Here is a 23,973-nt window from a genome sequence, read left to right on the forward strand (position 1 = left end):
CCTCCAGTTAGCTGTGAACCACCCAGTCTCACTGAGATTACTTAGGTGGTGAACCAGCTGATTTGAAGTGCTGCAGGTATCTGTGGTATCCGGGGTGAACTTCTCCAGGCTGGTGGTAAGACTGTCCTCCTGGCATTGCAAGCAATCTTTGCTTTCATTTGGGAGACATGGCATCATCCCAACTGACTAGAAAACAGGATTTGTCATCCCTGTCTGGAAAGGAAAGGGTGATCGTTTGGATTGCAGCAACTACAGGGGGATAACACTGCTGTCGGTGCTGGGTAAGGTCCTTGCTAGGGTCGTCCTCAATAGGATCTGTGATCACTTGCTCACCTACCAGAGACCGGAACAGTCTGGTTTTACGCCTAAGAAGTCATCATCGACCGCATCCTGGCACTGAGGGCTCTCATAGGGCGCAAACGTGAATATCAGCAGAGTTTCTTTGCAGCCTTTGTCGATTTTCGCAAAGCATTTGACTCAGCTGATCGAGCTGCCCTGTGGGACATCCAGAGGGTTCATGGGATCCCCTCGAGGTTGCTGGATATCATGGCTGGCCTGTGCACTGGTACTGTGAGTGCTGTGCAGAGTGGAGGCAGGACCTCTGTGTTTTTCCCAGTTGATTCTGGGGTTCGTCAGGGGTGTGTTGTTGCTCCTACTCTGTTCAATGCTTGTATGGACTGGGTGTTGGGAAAAGTCGTGGGGTCAAGCAGCTTTGGGGCATCTGTTGGTAAAGAAAGATTCACAGATCTTGACTTTGCTGACGATGCTGTGATCTTCGCGGAGTCAATGGAGGCTCTGATCGGGGCGCTTGAGAGACTGAGTGAGGAGTCTGAGTGTCTAGGCTTGTGAGTGTCCTGATAAAAACCAAGATCCAGGCCTTTAATGACCTCTTGGGCACAGCCATCAGCAGTGTGTCCGTTTGCGGAGAGAGTGTTGACCTTGATGAGTAGTTTACTTACCTTGGCAGTGACATTCATGTCTCTGGTGACTGTTCCTGTGAAGTCAGTAGACGGACTGGGAGAACATGGGGGGTCATAAGGTCATGGAAAGGGGTGTGTGGCGCTCCTGATATCTATTTAATTATAACACTTTTTTTTTTTAATTTCAACTTTTGTACACCAGACGTTTTTTTTTTGCCATTGGCGGTATTTTAGCCACAATAAGGAAAATGTCATGTTTAAGACATAACGTTAATCTTCAACCTCTCTAACAAGATATGGTTTCTTACTGATAACAAAAATGTTCTCCAGTCCTTTCTTTTACTATTTTATCTCTTCAGACTCTAGTGTCCTTAGCCTTGTTTCTGTCTTTCACAGCTGTTTCTCTATGTGAAATCCAAAACTTATTTTGCTTCCACTATCAGCAGTTCTAGCGGATCCCACTCAGTTGATTTTGCTTTTTACATTGCACATAAAATTAACATAACCTTTCAGTCCAATTTCAGCAACTACTGCCTACAAGTTGAAATTAATGCTACTGATAGGAATACATTTCCTTGATTACTTCCTCTTGTTTTGTATTTTTTGTCCCCTTAATTTTTAATTCTGCACAGAGGCTAGCTCTAATAAAGGCTAACCAGAAACACCTGAGTAAGTTTTGATCAATTTCATATCTGTCTCTTCTGTCTAAAGCTTATTCAGCATTTAAATAATAATAATTTATTTATTTATTTTTTAAATGTCTATTCATGCTTCTTCAGAGGACTGGAAATGCCATTACATTGTACGAAAAATCTCCATATTTGTGTTTATTTTTGATTTCCCTTTGCACTGCTCCTTTTTGACCTCACTACTGCTTTCCGCTGCTATTAACAGAATTTTTCTTTCCTAAACACTTGCAGAAATATGATGGGCTTACTGAGAACTGCTTTTAGAAATGTTGCCCTCTCAAAGGTGAACAGTAAACTTTTGTTAGTATCTTTGAAAGTTTGAAAGGCTTGAGTGATATTGGAATTTGTATGGATTATAGCTATGTAGCTGGACAGCATAAAGTTTTAATCAAATTAATAAAGCATTCCCAAAACTTATCAATTTCATAACTTGCCCAAGAAATTGCCAGTTCACATAGGAAAAGACTTTCTGCATTGAGTGATAAAATAGCTTCTGGTTGACAAAGAGTAGGAGCTGTGTCTAAATATGTAGTAGATGTTTAGTATTATGTGCTATGTGGCAAGATAAAATAAATCTGAACTGATCAGGAGGATTAGCTTAAAAACAATGTGCGACAGACATCTAGCTAAAACATTTGCCAGCAATGTGCTTCAACATTCATCAATGACATGAGCTGACAGTAAGAACAATCTATGCACTGTTTTAAAAAAAAAACGCTAATCATAGGAGAATTCAGTTCTCAGTTTGGATGAAGGTATAATATAGCCCATCATTTACAGATAGGATTTGTGTCTGAAGTTTCCAAAAACCACATAATAGCTCTGGTAGCAAACAATCAGGACTTGGGGCTTTCTTGGGACTCATTGAATCAGCTTAATTGGCAAATCCAGAGAATAGCTTGTTCCATTGTTAACCCAAGAAGAGACAGCATATCTACAAAATAATTAACTTTAGTGAGGGGAGTAGTAGAGTTTTCAAAGAACAGTTCAGAGTAGGTATTTAAGAAGTGCTTATTAACAGATAGAGGATTATTCGGGAAGATTTTCCTTTTATTTTAATGGCTGGGAAACTTGTGTGTTCTAATATACCACTATTACAAATCTGCCCCCATCTGACCGACTGAATCTCATCTACTATTTTGCATACATCATGTCTGGTTCTGTCAGCCACTTTCATCAATGTTTTTTTCTGACTATTAGCCTGTTATTAGTTTGATACTTTTAGACAGGAGCTCATTCTATATGTACCCGTCACATTTGATGTGTGACAACCTCAGCAGGGTTGCTATACTGTTTCACTTATGCTGACAAATCAATCAGTAACTACACTCAAAACAAGTAAAAACTTTTGCATTGTTGACTTACCATCTGATTCAAATAATACTTTTTGCAGTCATACACTAATAACAACCTGCTGGAACTTTATTAATATTGTTGAGTGTATGCTTGAAATTATGTTTCTGTTTATGAGCTTTGTATTACATATGCTTTAAAAAAAACAACCCTCTTCTTGAGCTAATTACATATTCCTTCCTAATATGTGACACCTATTACAATTCATTGCACATATTGCATAATTAAATTGCCAGACAAAACAGCAGTTTGCCTAGAAAATGTATGATTACATATAATATAGATTACAAATATTTTAAATGTAGTGTAAGCCATACCTAATTTCAGAGATACAAAATGAGTGAACATAAGAATTAAGAATACAATAAGAACACAATGCAACTATTTAGAAATGCCCAAAACAATTTTTTTATAGTAAATATCCACTTTTTTTTTATCTCTCTATTATAATAAAAAAATCTTGGGAGGCAAGACTCTTTATCCTGCGACGAGACATGATCTTTCTCAGAGAGACACTTTCACGTCCCGCGAGACAAGATTTAACCACGCCCCTGGCCGGAAATAAAAGTCAAAGAGTAGATTACAAAGTAGAACGTTGTAAAGAATTCAAAAATGTTGGAGTGATACAAATGCAGAGCAGGTTAGAGATAATGGAAGTACGAAAATCTGAAAGTCTCAAAAAAAGGATAGTAAAGATCTCATTAGCACAAACAAATGGAAATTATTACTCAGTGAAATAATGAAACAGCAAAAAAAGACATCAAATATATTGTTCAGATTTAAACTTTGAGTTGGAGACTTGTAGATCGTATAATTCTCGTTGCCATCAGGGAAAAGTAGTGCTTCTTTCCAATGAAGAGGCGTGTCTTTGAGAATTGAAGGAATTGCTGCTTGATGAAAGAGAAATCCCACAAGAGAAAATTTCAAGCACCACGAGACAAGACTTTATGCAAAGAGATTTGGAAAAGTCTTGTCCACATCTAAAACATTTACAACCATGCACACGGTTCAATCATTTCTCATTTGTGTGAGTGCTATTGTCAGACACAGTTCGTGTAGAGAGAAAGAAACAATATTCACTCACAGGCAGTTACAAAATTCAATGCGACATTGATGAAAAGGTAAAAGCGAAAGATTGAATATATGGAAATAGGTGATATGACAGAAGTATGCAGAGGATGTCTGGTGGAGAAGAAAGACAAAGCAGTGAGACAAAAGGACTGGTGCTATACAAAGTGTGTTAAATGTTCAAAGCGCCATGTGAGATGCAGATCTTGTGGCAGCAAGCCAACAGCTGAGTGAGCAAATAGGAGGTAAAAAAAAAAAAACTGTATTTGTTTCCCATTGTATCACCATTTAAGAGGAGGTTTAAGAGGAGTGACTGCATCTGATTGGAATGAGTTCAGCCCCTCTCTTTAGAAGGTGAGTGGCAGAGATGCGAAGCGGCTGGCGCGTCGTGCAGCGAGCAGGGGGAAAAGCTCCCTAGTTTTTATAAAAAAAAAAGCTAATGCTAGAATTGACCAACGGAAAATCATGTCCAAGAATTAGTTCAATAACTAAACATTACTTTACAATAATAAACTCCATTTAGGAACATAGTATTTGTTTTAATATCATACCAACATCCACAGAACATAATGTAACATCAAATGCAGCAAACTAATGTTTTTAAACAGGAAGATTGAAAATAAATAAAAATTACATTTTTACAGAAGTGCCGGTATTCTTTACAGTATAAGAATATTTGATTTTATTATAAATTTAGGCTGATCACTTATTCAGTGCTCTGAAACATTCTACTAACACTACTGTCGAAACTCTTAATGATAAAATATGCAGTAATGGGGCAAAACAACGATGTAGGGGGCAGTACTACTGTCTAATAGTCCAGACTATTTTCAGTTTGGAATTTTAACATACTTCCTCTGTTCATACTCAGTATGCCTGGTTACTTCCTACACTTCAAAGCTGAAGATGTTAGATTAGGGCTATTCTAAACTGAATAATTTTTATGGGTCCAGGACTACTCATGTCTTGTTCATCTTTTGTCACAGATGCTGCAGGAGGCATGTTTCAGCCTTTGTGAAACTGTACTAAATAAGCAGGTTTAGAAAATCAGAAAATGAATGAATGAACTAACATGAAAACTATGCAGAAAAGAAAAAAGAAAATAAAAAAGGTGAGCAGGTAATGCTAATTTTTAATCTATAGTGGTGTAGAAGAGGCTATGTATAATAGTCATGCAGCACTTCACTAAACTATAATATACAAGAAAAAAATTAATACTGGAACACCAACATGCTGCACTTTGTATCACCTGACTTGTGATGGGAGATGAGGAGAGTTGACTCCAAAAGGGTTAATTCTTAAACAAAGCACTTTAACAAAACATAAACTGGACAACTAATGTGAGAGGTGACATTAGATTGTATTACATTTAGTATCTGTAAAAAACTTGTATTTTGTCCATAAAAGCATGGTGAAAAAGCACTGTTTAACAGAATAAATTCAATAGCATACATGTAGCTAATAAAATAATAATTTTCCAGCATTTGTATTTTTAAATTGTCAGTGGAAGGTGGCATAGTATAATGTGTCATTGTCTTCCGTTTTGTGATTTGCATTTGTTCCTAAATACTTCAGGTGTACAATAACCTTGGGGTAGAAGCTTGAGTCAACAAAGATGGATAAACTCACCTCGATCAAACTATGTGTGGTATAGCGGGTCCATAGCTTCAAAGAAAAAGGGGCCAGGTTTTAAATCCGTAAAGCCATGTCACTCTCCATGGGCGTGATTGCACGGCAGTGGGGAGTTAAGTGAAGTGGTTGGAGGGAGTCGCACCTTCATGTGTGGGTGCGATTGTTCACAATTACTTCATTGGCTTCCTGCGGTGTGTGATTAAGGCACTGCACCCACGGAGGTGTGGGTGTGTATATATACAGGTCATCACAAAGGATAGTGGGATCGATAGATGGATCGAGGAAAATAGGAAGTGAAAGAGCAGTCTTAACAGCTATGATCAGGCCACCTAGAAGGAGGAGGCAGCATGAGCTGGGGCCCCGTGAAGAAGCGTTAGGCTGTAGTGCTCCAGGGGCTAGTCCATCTCACTGAATGAGCGAGTGGATTGGGGTAAGCATGGCAGGTGTCCTCCCGATGGATCTGAGGAGCGACTACAGGAGTGCGAAGAAAAAAGGGAGGAGAGCCGACATCGAACGGTCTGGCCGTGATGTCCTTAAGACAGCCAGGATGGAGGTCGGCTGAAAGTAGCTCGTGGCTGTTGGTTCTCTGCCAGCTACAGGAGCAATGGGTGAGCCGGGGAGGATGAGATGGAGGTGTGCTGAGATCCGGATAAGAATGACTGCATTTTAACTTCTTATTTTTAACATCAGATTTTAATGGATTTATTTATTGATTAATTTTTATTCCCAGTTTTCTTTGGATTTTATGGATTTATTTACTAGAATTGTGGAGCACTGCACTAACTGTTTTTTGTTTGCTGGTTTTTAATAAAAGCACCTTTGCACTGATTGCACTATCCCCTGGCTTCATTACAGAAATGTCTTCATTTGTCAGCTCATCTCAGTGACATTACTGACAGTGTTGGGTTCAAGAGTTCACAGAAGGTGGATGGGAGCATGGAGCGAACCTGCATTGTCACACTCTGTATTAAGAAGTTGCATTGTTGCCACTTTACATAATGCTGCTGAGATTTTATAATACATACCTCCACAAATGCGGGCTTTGGTTCATTTAGCTCTTTCTCTAAAGCTAACTTTTCTGGGGTTTCCTTTGGAACAAACCGGGCTTGCTCAAAGGTCATTGTTGATCCGCTTGGTGGGAAATATGAATATTCCCATTTTAAAGTAACATCAATTGTGCCACATGGATTATTTTTTGGATCAGCCAGTTCAAAGGTGCCTGAAAAAGAAAAAGGTTTAAGCTTGCTAGTGGACACTGTATGCAATTTTAAAATAAGTAGTATAAAAACACAATGAAACTGGCATATGGTGCAAAACCTACCAATTATGTATTTTAATTACACAGTGCATAAAATAACTTCCACAACAAAACATAACTGTGTGAAAAGAGATAAAAGATAATGTTCTGCTGGGAAACCTCAGGTCCTGGAAATTCATGTGAACGTTACTTTGATATATACCACCTACCAAGATAGTTGCAGACCATGAAAACCTCCTCATGGCAACTATGTTCCCTTATCACAGTGGCTCTTTTAATGGGATTATGCACCTTGCCACACTGCAGAAATTGTTAAGAAATTGAAAAACACGACAAAAAGTCCAAGGTTTTCTTCAGTATGCTGTTCCCCAAATCTCAATCTCATTGAGCATCTGTGGCATGGGCTAAAAAAACAAGTCCAAGCCATGGATGTCCCAACTTGCATCTTGAAGGACTTGAATGATTTGCTGCTACCATCTTGGTGCAGGATACGACAGGAAATCAAAAAAACATTAGTTATTATGATTGGCTGTTCATTGACCTTAATGATTTGTAGATGGAAAACTGTCCCTTAATCTACTGGCACAAGTGCCAATGATCCTATGCCATATGCCAAAAGGAATGAGTGATAAAAGTAGCTATGCAGAATGGCTGAGATAGTAGAGATGTTATTGACAATACCTAAAATGTGTTATGCCTATTTCAGTTCATCAGTCAAAGTCACTAAAAAAAAAGTTCCACTAAACAGCAATCCCTCTGACACAGATGACAGTGTGGTTTGTCTTCTAATTCCTGAAGTCCCCCGACCAGCTACTTGATTTTGTTACCCTTAACAGTGAGATTGATGCCCTGGTATCATTGATTCAGCTCTTCTCTGGTGATTATGCCTATGATAAAGTCATCTGCAAAATCAATGATGGAGTTGGAGCTGTGTCTGGCCACACCGTCAAAGATGGACAAGGAGTAGAGAGAGGGGGCTCAGAACATTACTCTGTGGAGTGAATGTGCTAAGGGTCAGTGTGGAAGCTGTGCTGTTAATTTGCATATGCTGGTGTTGATTGGTTAGGAAGTCCAAAATCAATTTGCAGAGGATGGTGGTAAATGATAGGTTGAGTTTGGTAGTCAGCTTTGCTTATGCAACAATTTTAAATGCTGAGCGGTATTCTATAAAAGCTGTTTTGCCAGAAACATGCTTATTATCCAGATGTGTCAGGATAACAGGAAGTGCAAGGAATGGAGTGGATTTGATGTGATGAAATAAAAAATGGAGTTGCTTGTGACTATCTGGAATACTGTTTAATGTACCTCAGAACTACATTTTCAAAGCACTTTATCACGACTGAAATGAGTGCTACCAGTCTAGAATTATTCAGACTTAGGCACAGGGATAATTGTTGTCCTTATGAAGCAGGTGGGAGCCACAGATACTCCCTTCAAAATATTAACATGTCAGCTAATTTCTTTCTTTAGGTTATTAAAACAAGCCCAGAAATTTCACTTGTGGAATTTAACTAATTCACCTACTGTACTTATGTCATGTACAGAAACAAAGAAGGATGAATCTTGTGGTTCCTCATTCAATCAAATGGCCGGCATTAAGTACACTGAGAACAGGTATAGTAGATGAAATTGAATTAGTCCTTACTATTTATATGTGATGCCAAAAACATAATTTTTTGCAGTATTTGCTATGCAATATAGTTTGAGCAGTTTAAAGAAAATCTATTTGATACTTTTGTTTGTAATGTAAGGTATAGTGAGAATACACTACATTACAAAAATTAAAGAATTAATTAAAATATCAAACAATGCTGCAAAGATTATTTGTTTTAATAAGGAAAGAAATGAATTTAAAATGGAAAAATAAAATCCACAGATAAGAATTGGTACTAGTATGTAAGACAAGTTTCTTGGCTGAAAATATAATTCTGTGCTAGTATTGATAGGTATATGAACAATACATATCTGATCATTCAGCATATCCATTTTATCCATTCATTTACCCATCCTCTCATTCTCTTAACCTCTCTTCTCTTAAGTTTAAGGGTCTCAGTAGGTGGTTTTCCTGGTAACTTTGGTTAAAGGGTCTTAACCAGCTATGAACAGGACACTGCCAATAAACACAACATTAACATCTTCAAGGTAAGATATGAAAATTGATGTACTTAGAGAAAAAGTCCATACACAAATGGTCAGAAAATGAGGAGTGACTAGCTAGGATTAAAAAGAAAATCCTTTCTTTCGTTAAGTCCAACAAAGGTAGTGATTTATTTCTAAGAAATATAAAATAAACCAGATGAAGTAACCTTTTAAACTTGCCTACCCAATTGAATTACAAATGTGCTGCCTATTCAATAAGGATGAAATATGACTTCAGCACTATGTATTTTTACTACTGTTTGGTAGTTTTTATGATTACTATTAGAAGTAGGGAAAAGGTACCAGAGTTTAAAGAGAAAGTTTCTAATTGCAAATGAACATGATGAACATTTGATGAGGCAAACTAAATGATTTTCTTAGAGCTTTCATAGCTCAATCATATGACATACTCTATGCAAATAAAACAGAAATTGAGCCTAAGAAAATGTCACAGTTTAGTTTTAGACTTACATTTTTTCAACTTGTTTTAAAAATGTCTTTCTTTTAAAGACCCTATGTTAACTTGTCAGTTGTTTTTTAAAGAGAAAGTATAGTAAAATACTTCAATTGGAGTAGCGTAAATTTAATTTATGAATGAGCATTTGCTTTAGCTCTTACTGCATTGTGATGCATTGAAGAATGTTCCATGCGGTGTTAAAAATTATTGACTAAATATTGTAAATCTATAGTGTAGCCTACTTATTTATGAAAAAACAAAATCTTCCATTTGCTAAATGGTTAGTATAAAGGGTGGAATTATTTGCATAGATTAATCTTTTATTCGTTTTTTTTACAAAACATAAGCCGTAGTCCAACCAACCACAAATCAATTTAAAAGAGGCATAGTGAGGTGAAACTGGACCAATGACCCTTGTGTTTCCATGATTATATTCATGATAAGACATAAAACACAAAGGTGACTTTCATAATTATTTTAGGAATGCTATGTACAGTATATAGATATTAACATTTATTGTTACTTGATCGTACCTTTTATTCCTTTATCATGAGCCAGAGAAAGAAGTGGCACCTTGGCTTTCCCAAGGAAGATGTCTTCTTGGGGGGTATCATTATCATCAAAAACATAGAAGTACAAGGATTGTGATTTCAGATAGATGTCCAGATCTGCATTCATCAAGACAGAGAAGCTCATGTGATCATCAAACTGAGGGCTGTTGCTGTTTGGGACAATGGGTGTGTCATGATCAAGAAAATCAAAAAATTTGTAAACAACATAGGGGCTTGGCTGCTTCTGACCAAGTTGTGAAATAAGGTTGTTGCAGTAGGACACTGTTATATGGAGCTTGTTCAAAAAGCCATCAGCTGTCACTGGAACACCAGATTCAGCCTGCAATGAAATTATAAAATATAATTAATTTGAAGAGTTTTCAGAATTTGAGGCTGTTCAGTAAATTGACACATTATAAGGTTTTCTTGGGTAACACTACTTTGATACAGTGTTATGGTAACAGTTTAAGCAAAACTATTCATTTCAGAGACTGAACAGATCTTTTAATCATAGTAAGGAGCCTGTAGAAGGAACCCTTAAACACTGTTGATTTCAGTACAGGGTTAATATTGCCAGTTTCAGATTGGTGAATAGGTCTGTTTTTTTTCAGTGCCATCCAATACAATTTTCACATACTCATTTTGTATGACCTGAAAGGGATTAGCAGGCATAGAAACAAATGTAAGAATATTTTTGACATGTAACAGAAGTAATTGATTTAAATTGCTTTCTTGTTTCTGATGTCTCCATATACTACTGCCTCTGGATAGATCTTTTGAAAGCAAATATTTTAACAAAATATATAAGACAATAGGAACTATAAAAATAAATGAAAAATATTTATTTATTTTACAGACTGTTCAGGTGAAACATTCTTTGAAACAATGTACGTCTATGCAGCATCACAGAAGACTCACACACTCAATCATGCATGATTAATTTTGATGAACCATTCCACTCCATGTACAAGACTTTGACATATGGGAGGACACATTTGGTATCCATTTAAACTTGAAAATAGCAGCGAAAGATCTGAACCAAAATCTCTGCAATTGTGAGGCAGCATTGCTAACTAAAAAGACTGAATATTATCATTTTTAAGTAATTAGATGTTTATTTACAAAGAATACAAGACTCATGTGCTCTGCTATTTGAAGTGCAATAAATAAAGGCTAATATGCAGTGGCTATAAATGGTATTCAAACTCTTAACACTGAATTGTTGTAGACTTAAGGTATAACATATAATCAGTTGTTTTTCAGTATCAGTATCTCACAGATATTAGTATAGTGTGTAATGGTTACAGACTGAAAGTCTGGCAAAGATCATGATGTGCATGGCCTTGCATGTTATCCTTAAGGTTGAAAGTCAACATGTGAAATGGGGGCCTGTCCAGCCAACTGGAAAATTATGAAAGCAGATATCATCAAATGATGAAGCATCAGCTGGAATGTCCAACTTTACAACAGCAGTGTAGTGAGATCAATCTGGCCATGGCCAACCAGACAGGAGTGGCATCTGTTCACAGATGGTAGAAGGAATTGTAGCAACAAACCAAGAAGAAGTGGATTTAATTAGCATTTTTTGACACTAATTAATGGAAATAAGGCCAAAAGCTGTGACTGGAAAAACACCAAGGCAACAGCTGTTGCATACATACATCTCTCCATCTCAATCCCTGTATGCTTATAACTCATTTAGAGTTCTCTTGGTGACCTCCCTTACTAGCTTTCCTCATGCATGATTACCAAGTGTTTTTTTCTTATTTTCATTTCCTTGACTTGTGCTTTCAAAGACTTTTTTAATTAAGTCACTTGGAGTACAGCATTCTACTGTCTTCATTGTGCAGGTCAGGCCATGATACTGACTCACCACAAGCTGGACTTTCCAGATACAGCTGTATTTAAACTACAATCAACTGAAACTCCAAACAGGTGATCTCCAATGAACTACCAGTGTCTTCTGAAACCAAGTGATTTAAGTGTGTCATATTGAATACTAATGCAAAGAATTTCTTTATATTTTATATTTATCATTCATTTAGACATCTTTGTAGATATCTGTATTCACTTTGATAATGAAGTGTCTTTTTCTGTTGATGGATTGAAAAAGGTTTAATTAAATCCATTGTGATGCACTGTTGAACAAAAATGAAATGTAAAAACTTTCAAAGGGTGAATTGGTTTTATAGGTAATTTAGTTTGTAAATGTGATATACATATACTCATTTTAAAGGAAACAAGACAAAATTAGTCTCCATTGCTTGGAAGAAAAGCAAGGTAGAGCTTACCTGTTGTGTCTGAACCAGGGATTTCTGATTAACACTCATGTAACCAAGGGCCTTAGCCTGTTCTTTGTAATGTCTAATAGCTTGGTCCACAGGAATTCTCAATCTCACCCAGTACTCTAATGTGCCAAAAGCATGAACGTCCTCTCCAATGCCTGTGGAAATAGAGTGCAGGTGTGTATTTATAACTCTGTACAAAAAAGGCTGCCACTTTACAAAACCGCAATCCAAGTGTAGACGATTCTATCACCCATCCATCCATCCATCCATCATCCAACCCGCTATATCCTAACTACAGGGTCATGGGGGTCTGCTGGAACCAATCCCAACCAACACAGGGCACAAGGCAAAAAACAAACCCTGGGCAGGGCGCCAGCCTACCGCAGAGCGTGCACACACATACACACATCAGGCACGCACTAGGGACAATTTCGAATCGCCAATGCACCTAACCTGCATGTCATTGGACTGTGGAAGGAAACCAGAGTACCTGGAGGAAAGCCACGCAGACACGGGGAGAACATGCAAACTCCATGCAGGGAGGACCCAGGAAGCGAACCCGGGTCTCCTAACTGCAAGGCAGCAGCGATACCCACTGCGCCACTGTGCCGCCCTCGATTCTATCATGTTATTCAAAATCATTTCCAAAGAACATTGTATTCTATTAAAACTTTAAAAAAAGAACTGAACCCATTTAGGAAAGAGTTTCACAGTAAAGGTTTATAGCTGAATGTATTTCATGCACTTATCACTCTATTAACATGTTCGCTGCTGTCAGCTTTCATCTGTTCAAAGCACACAATACTTTGCTTCAAAACTCTATGCCCAGTAGGAAATAACAACAACAACAACGTTTATTTATATAGCACATTTTCATACAAAAAAATGTAGCTCAAAGTGCTTTACAAAATGAAGAATAGAAAAATAGAAGACACAATAAAAAATAAAAATAAGTCAACATTAATTAACATAGAATAAGTAAGGTCTGATGGCCAGGGTGGACAGAAAAAAAAAAAAAACAAAAAAAAACAGAGGCTGGAGAAAAAAAATAAAATCTGCAGGGATTCCAGACCAAGAGACCGCCCAGTCCCCTCTGGACATAAACATTATATATGGTATGCAAGAGACTACTAATGTACCTGTTTATTATTAAATTATTGCTAGCTATTTATTTTGGGTTTAGAATGTAAAACCTATGGGTCATAAGGAAATACTTTTACAGATATCAATAATGCCACAAGAAATTAATCACTTCATGTAAACCATTTGCCATTAAGAACAATTCAAAAGTGGTTCTTCAAACACTTAATTACATTTTGCCTGAAGAAGGGGCCTGAGTTACCTCAAAAGCTTGCATATTGTAATCTTTTTAGCTAGCCAATAAAAGGTATCATTTTGCTTGGCTTTTCTCTACATTCATAATGGCTAATACGGTACAACACCCTAGTACTACAAACTCAATCTATGAAAAACATTCTTTCTTACTCTAAACTACAACTATCTATGCTAAAGGTGGCTTTATAGCTCCTCTTTGGAATACTGCCAGGATGAGGAGTAGATCTTTTTGGCTACAGAGGCATAATGATAAAACTCCTTTTGGTGACCCCTGTTGTCCCTGTATCCCTAAGAATCTCTTAAAAGTCTAAGGCTCCACTGAGCTCCCAAGGTACTTGTTGTTTTTTCTTAGACAGCAGACACTGAGTTGAAATAATTGTGTGCTACCTCTGTCACCTTCAAACCATAGAGCATTGTGCTAGCCACCTTCTAGTCTCCTCAGCCATGCTCTCTTGGCTAGTAGGTTATGCATGTTTAATATAAGCTGGGTTGCCTACTGTCTAGGAACATGACAGAGTAACACAAATTTCCTCTTAAAGCACCAATTCTTATTTCTTCCTTCCATCGTTTCTTCCAGGACACCATTTTTTGAGTACAGGATCTGCTATCTCCCAAGAGCTCCTGTTGTTCTGCACTTTGTCACCTGTGTGGTATTTGACATTCTACTATGTAATTTTGTGGGAATGTCACATACCATGTGGCATTTTCAGCCAAATGAAAACTACCTACAAATGATTAATTTTCTGCACTGTATGTGGGCCACCATAGTGGGGGGAAAAAGGAAAAGGAGAGGGCATGATTGGCACTGACACAATCTCCCATTGTACCTGGTGCAGTCTTTCTTATCATTGTGCCGTATCAGAAACAACAGTGCACATTCTCTTCAGATCAGGCATTAACGTAGCGTATAAACCGGGAAACACTCTGAAAATTCTGAATAGAAAAAGGCAGCGTTTTCAGACATATATGGAGCTAACTCAGATGGACAGAAGGTCTGCTGGGAGTGGGGAACATGATGATGCACATCTTTTCTTTTTAATGTTTTGCAATGTATTGAACAGGACAGCACAATGGTGAAGTTTGCTGCACTGGCACCTCATGACTGCAGCATTCAAGGGCTTTTATGAAGCATTTGTACATTGTCCCATGTTTACATGGGATTTCCACTTGGTATTCTGGTTTTAATTCCCCATCTTAAAAATGTGCTGGCTAGGATGTCTGATGATTTCAAATTAGTCCTGTTTGAGTATGACTATAGTCGTGAGGGTGTGAGTGGACCTATAATAGACTAATATCCTGTCACAATGTTTTCTGTCGTGTACAAAGTGCTACAAGAATATGCTCTAGTCTGCCCAACTCAAAACTGGATTAAGCTGACCTGAGACTGCTATTTTATGTTTTAATATTTTAAGAATTACTATTTGATTCTGCATTACATATTACTATTTATTTCCTTTTTTATTTCACAAGTTAAATGTCAAAATTATATCTATACAGGCTAAATTGTCAGACTATTATACCTAATGAGAGAAACTTTGGATTTCAATTATCTCAGCATTCTCCACAGTAAGGCCGGTAATATTCTGTTACAGTACATGTTACACACATTGTACATAAACTAATCTTCTGGGTGAGTTCTTGTGAGAGGAGTCCTTATGTTTGAAATAGTGATGTAAATAAATAACAGAAATTACTATATTTAATAATGAAAATATTGTTTATTTTTAATTAAAAAAAAAAAGCTTGAGGCTACAAAAAGTTTATCAAATGGACAGAACACAAAGGAAGCTAGGCAAACTTGTGGCCTGCCATCGATTGGAATGAAAAAAGCAATGTACTTGTTAATAGAAGGCTATAGCAAATGTCAGCACTGCTGTACATATTTCCATAAATGTACATCTATTATATAAAAAAAATCCTGGGACGAGACGTGAGTTTTTCAGAGAGATACTTTCAAGCCCCACAAGACGAGACTTTGTAAAGAGGCGTATCCACCAGAATTAAGAGATTTGTTGTTTGGTGAAAGTGAAATCCACATATGTGAGTGGCAGAGACGACTAGAGGCTGGCGGGTAGCGCAGGCCGGGGGGTTGGCAAACGAAGCTTCCTAGTAACATAAAAAGCAAAAGCAAAAAAAAAAAAAAAAAAGATATCTGTCCTTAGTCTATTAATTATATATTACAACAGAAATATTGCACTGAAATTCCTGCCTCAGATAATCTCAGCACTGAAAAACAGCCTCTTTGTAGGAATGCATGATATATTGTTCTCAGTGACTGAAAAATGTATCCATTTCTAATAGCCCCAAATTAGAAGAAAGTTAAATAAGTTCATTCTGCATGAATGCTCCCTACTCTAGTATCATTGACACATGCGATTAATTTTCAAAAATATTACGTGTTTTTCCCCTTATTTGCATTTAACTCATGAGTTGTTTGACAACATTTGCTATCTAAGCCAATTGTTTTCAGATTGGGGGACAGTGGCACCGATGCGGTTGAGATTATTAAAAAAAAAAAAAAATTAATTCCAGTATTTGAAATGGGTGTTCCAGCATTTCTCACAGCTGACATTCCACTTTCAATGAGCTTGTATGCTTTCCAAAATAGTTTCTGGATATCAGCGTGCTACTATCTCCAAGAGTGAACCACACACCAAGACTGATGGGTTTTTACAACAGAGAGCGTCTCAAATGTATGCTATCTTTTTCACTTTTTCCATCTGCAACAGTAGGCTGCACACCATGCTACTCTATCTCTGTCCATCTCTCTCTCTCTCTCTCTCTCTCATTCTCTCTTTCAGGTCAGGTCCACCAAAGTTACAAGAGTTTTGTTTTGTTGAACTTTTGTACTGTTATTTCTAGGATAGTTTTAGAAATTGACTGAATAAACCAGAATAATATACAATGAAGAACAAAGGTGAATTTGAACAATTAATAATTAATAAAGTACACATATAAAAAATTTCATTTTAGTATTATTAATGCTAATCATTAAAAGAAAGCTATTACTTTAGATAGAGTAGACCATGTTTGTTAACATGCATCCTTTCTTAAAAAAAAAATATAAGCATATGCTGAAGTTAGAAGCAGAGCTATGCTTTAAGTTGTCAAAAGTGGAACCTGACATCGAAAACCTTTTTTAAATCGATAGAAAGTCGCTAATATATATACAGTATATTTAAAATGAGTGGCATGGACCTGCATAAGCGGGAAGAACAGAAGACCATATTTCAAGTTTAAGAAGGCTAGAAAAAGTGCCAAAGAATGCCAGTACAGACTGATTGTGTTTCTTCCAGCATTATAAGATCATAAACAATATTCAAAATAAAAAGATTGCACATGAACATTGCTTTTTTAAAGAAGAAGAAAATCTGGAATAAAATACACAGGCGGAAAAGGAGAAAATAGTTTTATGGAATGAAAATAAAACTCTGAAAAGGGTTCTATTTGTATTAATCAAAGTTTCTGAAGCCAATGATTGTTGGGAACAGTTGAAAGATAATTAGCACAGTTACCAGCACCATTTCTTTCAAAACCAAACTGTATACAATACAGACGTGCCAAACCTCTAGATTATGAGAGTCTGGTCATCATTCTGCAGTCATGTTTTTTTTTTTATTGGAAGCTGTGACTCACTTCATATGCACACAATATTCCAGTTAACAAGTAGCTGTGCCTTAAACGTGACTGAAATTGCCAGGCAATGATGGTCACTCTAAAATCTCTGGAAAAGATACAATGTGTGGGAGCATGTTAGATGCTTTGTTTAGCAACTATACAGATAACATATTATTATAAATTCAGGAGAAAAACCTGGGTTGATAAAAAGATGAACAGGTCTAAATTCTATCACAGGCAAGTTGTCAGTGTGGCATAGCAGTTTTTTTGCAAGGCCCTGGGACAAACCACACGTTCTCAGACACAGCTCTAGCCAATCTTTACTGAAATTTTTATAAACAGATGTCTTTCACAGCTGCAGCCCAATAAACAAACATGAACTGCACTTGGTTGTTTCCTTCCTGTTGGTGAACGCAGTAGCAAAATGGTCAACAATGTTCAAGGGTAAGAAGATTTCTTAAAAATAATTGTCTCAGTAAGTAGGTACATTTGCAATATGAAAGAATTAACATTTGTATCTGCAATTGCATAGTGGTAGCTGTCATAAAATGACAAATAAAATTATAATAGACTGTGAGTTGATTTGTTGATCAAAGTGTATCTTTTCTCTTATTTGCAGTTTGTACACATATAGCAAGGTTGCAATGGTTTTGCACTGCTCTACTCCCATTTTTGCTTCCACATGCTGATGTAGGCTTTGCAGTCAATTTGCAAAGGTTTTTAACCTGATTGGTGGGATGGCAAAAGCCTAAAAATATTAGCTTTTCCAGTTTCTAAACTCAATGCTATGTTTTAATCATTCCTAATGTACTGTACATGTTTTCCAATAACTAAATGCCTTTATGATCTAAGTAGTTTTCTAAGAAAATTAGACATTTCTCAAAGGGTCCCCATAACAAACTTGACTCGCCATTGAAAACCCAATTTCATACAGGATTATCCTATCCTTCTTTTGTGGTAAACCTTAATAGCTTCTTGTGCTATACCTGTCTGATGTTTGCAATTTATCCACCTTCATTATTTTACTGCAACTTTATTTGATTTCATTAACACATTTTGATTGCATTTACTGTTTCAATTGTCAGGTATACTTCCTTGATTGTGTTACTAGCTGTTGTGTATCATTTTTTTATATTTCTTTGTTATTATTATATTTTTATTAATTCTGTACTGTAATCTTGCTTGCACTGTAAAACAATTGATAATAGTTAATAAATCCAGTAAGTTGAATAATGTGTTGATGTTGTGAATGACGACATGGGAGGACCCAAATGGATTGGAGAGCGGTGCCTTACTTGGCCAGGGACAGTGTAATGAAAGAAGAAACCCAGTCAGGATGGCTAATGATTCCTATCTCAGTCAATGCAGTTGGGGTGTAGTGGATAGACTGGGACAGTTTATCCCCCCAACACAAGAGATGGTAGTGGTTCTCTGGCTGGCTCCCACTTTGGACACCCACAGGGTATCATGGGACCTGTAGTCTTTAAATGCAACCCTGTTGGTGTTGCTGGATGCTGACAGAGGGAACTGCCAGAAGAAGCTCTCCTTACTCTGGGAAGCTTTTACTTGACCCAGAAGAAGCCCCAGGTCTTAAAAGGAGTCACCCCAAATCCATTTGGAGAATCAGAGTCAGGAGGCAGAGGACAAAGCTCACCCGAAATAGTGGAAGGAGAAGAAGGAAGAGAAAGAAGAAGCAATTGTTCTTGTGTGAATGCTTAAAAAATAATGTGTGAAAGTATTTGTTAAAAATATACTGACTGAACCTGGGATTTGTGATTGTGCCCTTGTGTTTGGGACTTGGAGATTAAGTGGTCAAACCACAGGTCACAATGGATTATTGTACATTTATTGTCAGCTGCCATGACTAGATATTTTTGTTAAACAGTTAGTACAGAGACGAGAAATTTAGGTTCAAGCAGTTGTGGTGGATGGAAGGGGCCCTTACCTGGCCAGGATGCCTAGACAATGGAACGACTGAGGGAGAGAATTAATTCAGGATATTATCTATAACGGAATGCCAAAGGGCTGCTCCCTGGCTTTCAGAGGGGCCACAAGTTTGCAATATGGAAGCCCAATTCTGCTGGGGCATGTGACCACTGCCAGTGGGGCACCTAGACATTTCCCAAGCCCTATTTAGCAGCATTTCCATCACACCCAGAAGTGCTGCCAGATGAAGCTCATTGGACAACTGAAGTCCTTCCAGGTGTCCTATAAAAGGAGCCAGCTGTCACTACTAAGAGAGCCAGAGTCGGAAGGAAGAAGGACGAAGCTTATGAGGAGGAGTGGAGGCAGAAGGACTGACAAAAGGAAATAAAGAAAAGGACTCTCAGTCTATTTTGGTGCTGTATTTTGATGTGCTCTGGGGAGTGAGGAAAAGTGCTTCGTAGCTAAAAATAGTGTTGTGTGATGCATCTGTGTCGGGGTTGGGTCAGCTGTAGGTGCCTCAGGTTTCCACACAGCAAAAAGCAGCTAATACTTTTTTTATTTTAGCCAATACATGCTTGCAAGTAATTCGTAGATAAAGCTAAATTGTACTTATTTTCTAAATACTAGGGGGCTTTACCCCCTGCTCGCTTTACTTGCCCCCCCACCTGCACTACGTGCCAAACACTTCGCGTCTGTGCAGTTTGTGTTGTGAAGAGGGAGGCTGAACACACCCCAAGGAGACGTGATTGTTCCTCAGACTCTCCCTCATAAATGGTGATACAATGGGAAACACATAGTTTTTTTTTTTTTTAACCTCCTCTTTGCTCGATCAGCTGCTGGCTTGCTGCTGCTGCCGTGCCGCGTAACGTGAAAGTGTCTCTGAGACAATCACATCTAGCTATATCTTCCAACATTAAACAGTTACTTGTTTACCTAATAAAATGACTGAGTACATGCCCACATGACCATTAGTATACAATTAGATACTCATAGTAATGAGCTAATTAAAATGTATGCGTTTATAAGAGGCTATTAACACAAAACTTACATTACTTTTAGAGCTGGCATTTAGGATATCATCTTAAACTGTACAGTCTCCCCAGTGAAAATTACCATTATTTTTGAGGGGAAACAACAAGGTATTCTTTTCTTTTCCCACCCGAGTGGTGCTGCAAAAATCAGTAACAGTTTAAAATGTTTGAAAATATACACCATCAGAAAACTAATTATTCTGGATATGCGTGTGTTAAATTTAATTCATGATACATCTTTATCATATGAAACAGACATACACTTGAGAACTATCGTGACATCAATGGGTGTGAGGTAAGAGGAAACCCTGGCTGAACAACTATAAAGTATACTTAGGCACAAATCCACACGTTTTAATACAGTACAATTTCAGCTTACACAGATTCAGTTTCTTATTTCTCTTAATAATTTAATTATCTTCTTTCATACTCTTTATTGTAGTGTCAACATGTGAGAGGAGACCTATAATTAATGCACGAAAAAAAACAATAAAAAATAAGACATTTCACCCAAGAGCTTTATCCATCTTACCCTCCGCAGTGTAAAGACCCTTAATAGGGCATGTGATTTGACTTGATGATGGAAAAGAGGTTCTACAGTATTTATCTGCAGCCACCTGAAAAGCTGGTAAGATAAAGACAGCTCTGCAAGAGTACTCTGTCAATGGTGTCACATTTATCGACTGTAGAATGTCCAGAGTAGGCTGGGTAGTCTTTTGGCCTTTAAAACTCCACAACTATCGTGTCCTCCCTAGCCATCTGACAATAAGATTTGTTATTAAGCTGGACATTATGATTCTCTACTGTTATAAACAGCTGTTCTTTAGATTTTACTTTCTTATGTAACTCTGCTAAGTCATTAGTTTTGTAAAGCAATTTGAGCTACTTTCATGGAAAAATATATGCTATAGAAATAAAAGGTGCAGTTGTTATCTGATGAACAACATTTACACAGGATGGTTATGGGCCATTTTTTAAGAGATTAAAGAAGAAAATAGTCTCTAAATGTATTATACATGCCCTTTGATTTGTCTTTGGTTCAATTTCTTTAATCTAATGTATTCTTTCTAATAATGAAAAGGAGTATTACAGAATATACAACATTTTACAATATATCAGCTTCACTTTGGGAAATATCATCAATGTTTGTGAATCATCTTAACAACAACTTAAATAAACTTTGGCCTCTAACCATAAAGATTGAATTCTAAACTCATAATCCAAAAAAGTACTATGATTTTGATTAATCTTGGCCAAGGTTAGTGTGTTGGCAATACATAAACTTCATCTAGTTTTTAAGAATTTTATTTTTTAAATTTTCATTTTGTCAGTTTTGATGACACCCTCAAATAATTTATACTGCTGGTTGCTTTGTATGCTTGCCTATAGGAATGCTGTTGTGAGCATTACTAATCAGTTTTGTAATGAATGCAAGGCTTTCTAAAGAAAGTTCTCATAGAAGCTCCTATGTCTGAACTCAACCTTAAAATCAAGAAAATACACCTTTTAAAATAAAAATATTTGTTAAAAATTTCAGATTTCTGATCTAAACACTGTCTCAACAACAATTATTTCCTCAAAAATTTGTATGACAGACTAATTCTTGCTAGTCTTTTGTTTTTATTACTTTTTTTTGTTTAGACCAATCAGCAGCAACATTAAAACCACAGACAGGTGAAGTGAACAGCGTTGATTATCCTGTTAAAATGGTGCCTGACAAGAGATGGAATACATTAGGTAGCACTGAAGGTGAGGTGTTGGAAGCAGGAAAAATGAGCAGCTATAACGATCTGAGTGACTTAGATAAGAGCCAAATCATGACAGCTAGATGACTGGGTCAGAGCATCTCCAAAATTACAGGTCTATGCAGTGGTTATTGCCTATCAAAAGAAGTCAAAGGAAGGACAACCAGTAAACCGATGACAGGATCATGGATGCCTAAGGCTCATCAATATAGGTATGGAGCAAAGGCTAGCTCATCTGGTCCTATCCCACAGAAGAGCTACTCTAGCACAAGTTGCTGGAAAACATAATGGTAGCCATAAGAGAAAGGTATCAGAATACACAGTGCAATGCAGCTTATGAATGGTTTAGATTATGAATGGCTTCAAACATACAAGATGAGGGACACACTATTCTTTCCTGTCATTTTTTTTGTCTTTTTTAAGTAATTTTGCTCCATGACTCATGTCTTTAGCAGCAAACCAGCCAGAGAAAATGACTCCAAAAATGAATGTCTAACAGTCAATTGTCTGTACCCTTTACACAGCTGTTCTAATTACTTAATTTATACAACCAAATTCATCAAAGCCTACTGAATCTTGGCCAGAGCCATCTTAACGTATGGGCACAATGGCACTGGCTTGGGGCCCCAAGAGCACAGGGGTCCATGATGTTTCTGATGCCTATCTATGTTTCCGTTTTGTTACCAAAACAGGGGCCCCACTGCACTATTTTGCACGTGTGACTATGACGCTGTTAAGATGGCCCTGAATCCTGCTTGAACGTAAATTACAACTTTACAGATAAAGACTGCTTACCAATCAGAGTTGATGTTCCAAACACCCTGCCATTCTTCTCCAGAATGTCATGCAGCTGCAGCTGGCAGGCGGCAACGGTTTTGTATTCAATTCCACTGGAGAGCTGAACCTCTAGCGTGACTGAGTTCTTATGGAGATATTGTAAAAAAAAGTCATCCACACGCACAATGTACTGGGAGGTGAAGTCATACACTGGCTGGGAGCCCTGAACAACTGGAGTGGACTGCAGTTCAAAATCATAAAAGGCATATGTGCAGAATGTTACCGGCTCCTGGTCACCAAAGCTCTGGAGGGCCTCAGGGGAGAAACTGGCCTTGCTTATGTGAATCTCAAACAAGTTCTCTCCTCGCTCAAGACAAACTGTCTCATCAAATTCATCTGCTCGGTCTTCAGCTGTGACATCAGCTCTGAATTTGTACTGTTTGGTGCCATAAGCGATGTCTTTTAATTGAGCTGCAAATGAACAATAAAACATTTTATAAGTTCAAGAAGGATTTGAAGAAAGCACAAATGGCAAAATATCATGAATTGTATTTTTACATACTAAACACATGCCAGCAATAAAACCTTTAAAAGCTTAATGCGTTATAAGGCAGTGCATTTTTAGAGATTAGTAAACATGATATACAGTAATTCCCATATTAAACTTGAGTTAAAAATGCAGACATTATAAACACACAAGGACTTAAAGGAAAATAAGTACAGCTAATACATGTTGATAAGAAAAGACAAGTTAAATCTTATTTTCTTACTGAACATCATTCTAATGTATTTTTGTTTTGGCATTCCATCCATTCAACCTTTATCCAACCCGCTATATCCTAACTACAGGGTCACGGGGGTCTGCTGGAGCCAATTCCAGCCAACACAGGGTGCAAGGCAGGAAACAAACCCCAGGCAGCTTAGGTTTTACAATTTTATGGTATTCGATATAAAATTGCACAGCCTAACTGAATATGTCACAAATGGATTTGCTCCACAAATGTGCACATCACTGCTATTCCTCTCAATGAAAATAACTAGTGGTGCTTACAAGGGTAATTCATTACAGATCATAGACTGAAGAATTCCCAAGTCCTTGGAGAAATCATTGTAAAATTATTGTCCGACTTTGACAGTGACTTAATCTGTTATAAGTGACCTTAGTCCCCAAGGACTTTATTGTCTC

General features: G+C 37.3%; 1 protein-coding gene across 3 annotated transcripts in view; it reads right to left on the reverse strand.

Annotated features, from left to right (window-relative positions):
- Positions 1–23,973, reverse strand: part of rpgrip1l (RPGRIP1 like) — a 191,837-nt gene that overhangs the window by 53,778 nt on the left and 114,086 nt on the right. For all 3 annotated transcript variants that reach the window (XM_039762916.1, XM_039762918.1, XM_039762917.1), the window contains 4 exons: positions 22,806–23,258; positions 12,359–12,510; positions 10,050–10,407; positions 6,688–6,881 (listed from right to left, as the gene is read on the reverse strand). In XM_039762916.1, the coding sequence (XP_039618850.1) occupies positions 6,688–6,881; positions 10,050–10,407; positions 12,359–12,510; positions 22,806–23,258 (1,157 nt within the window). The remainder of the gene's footprint in view (positions 1–6,687; positions 6,882–10,049; positions 10,408–12,358; positions 12,511–22,805; positions 23,259–23,973) is intronic.

This window comes from Polypterus senegalus, chromosome 9 (genome assembly GCF_016835505.1).
Source record: "Polypterus senegalus isolate Bchr_013 chromosome 9, ASM1683550v1, whole genome shotgun sequence".
Lineage (NCBI taxonomy): Eukaryota > Metazoa > Chordata > Cladistia > Polypteriformes > Polypteridae > Polypterus > Polypterus senegalus.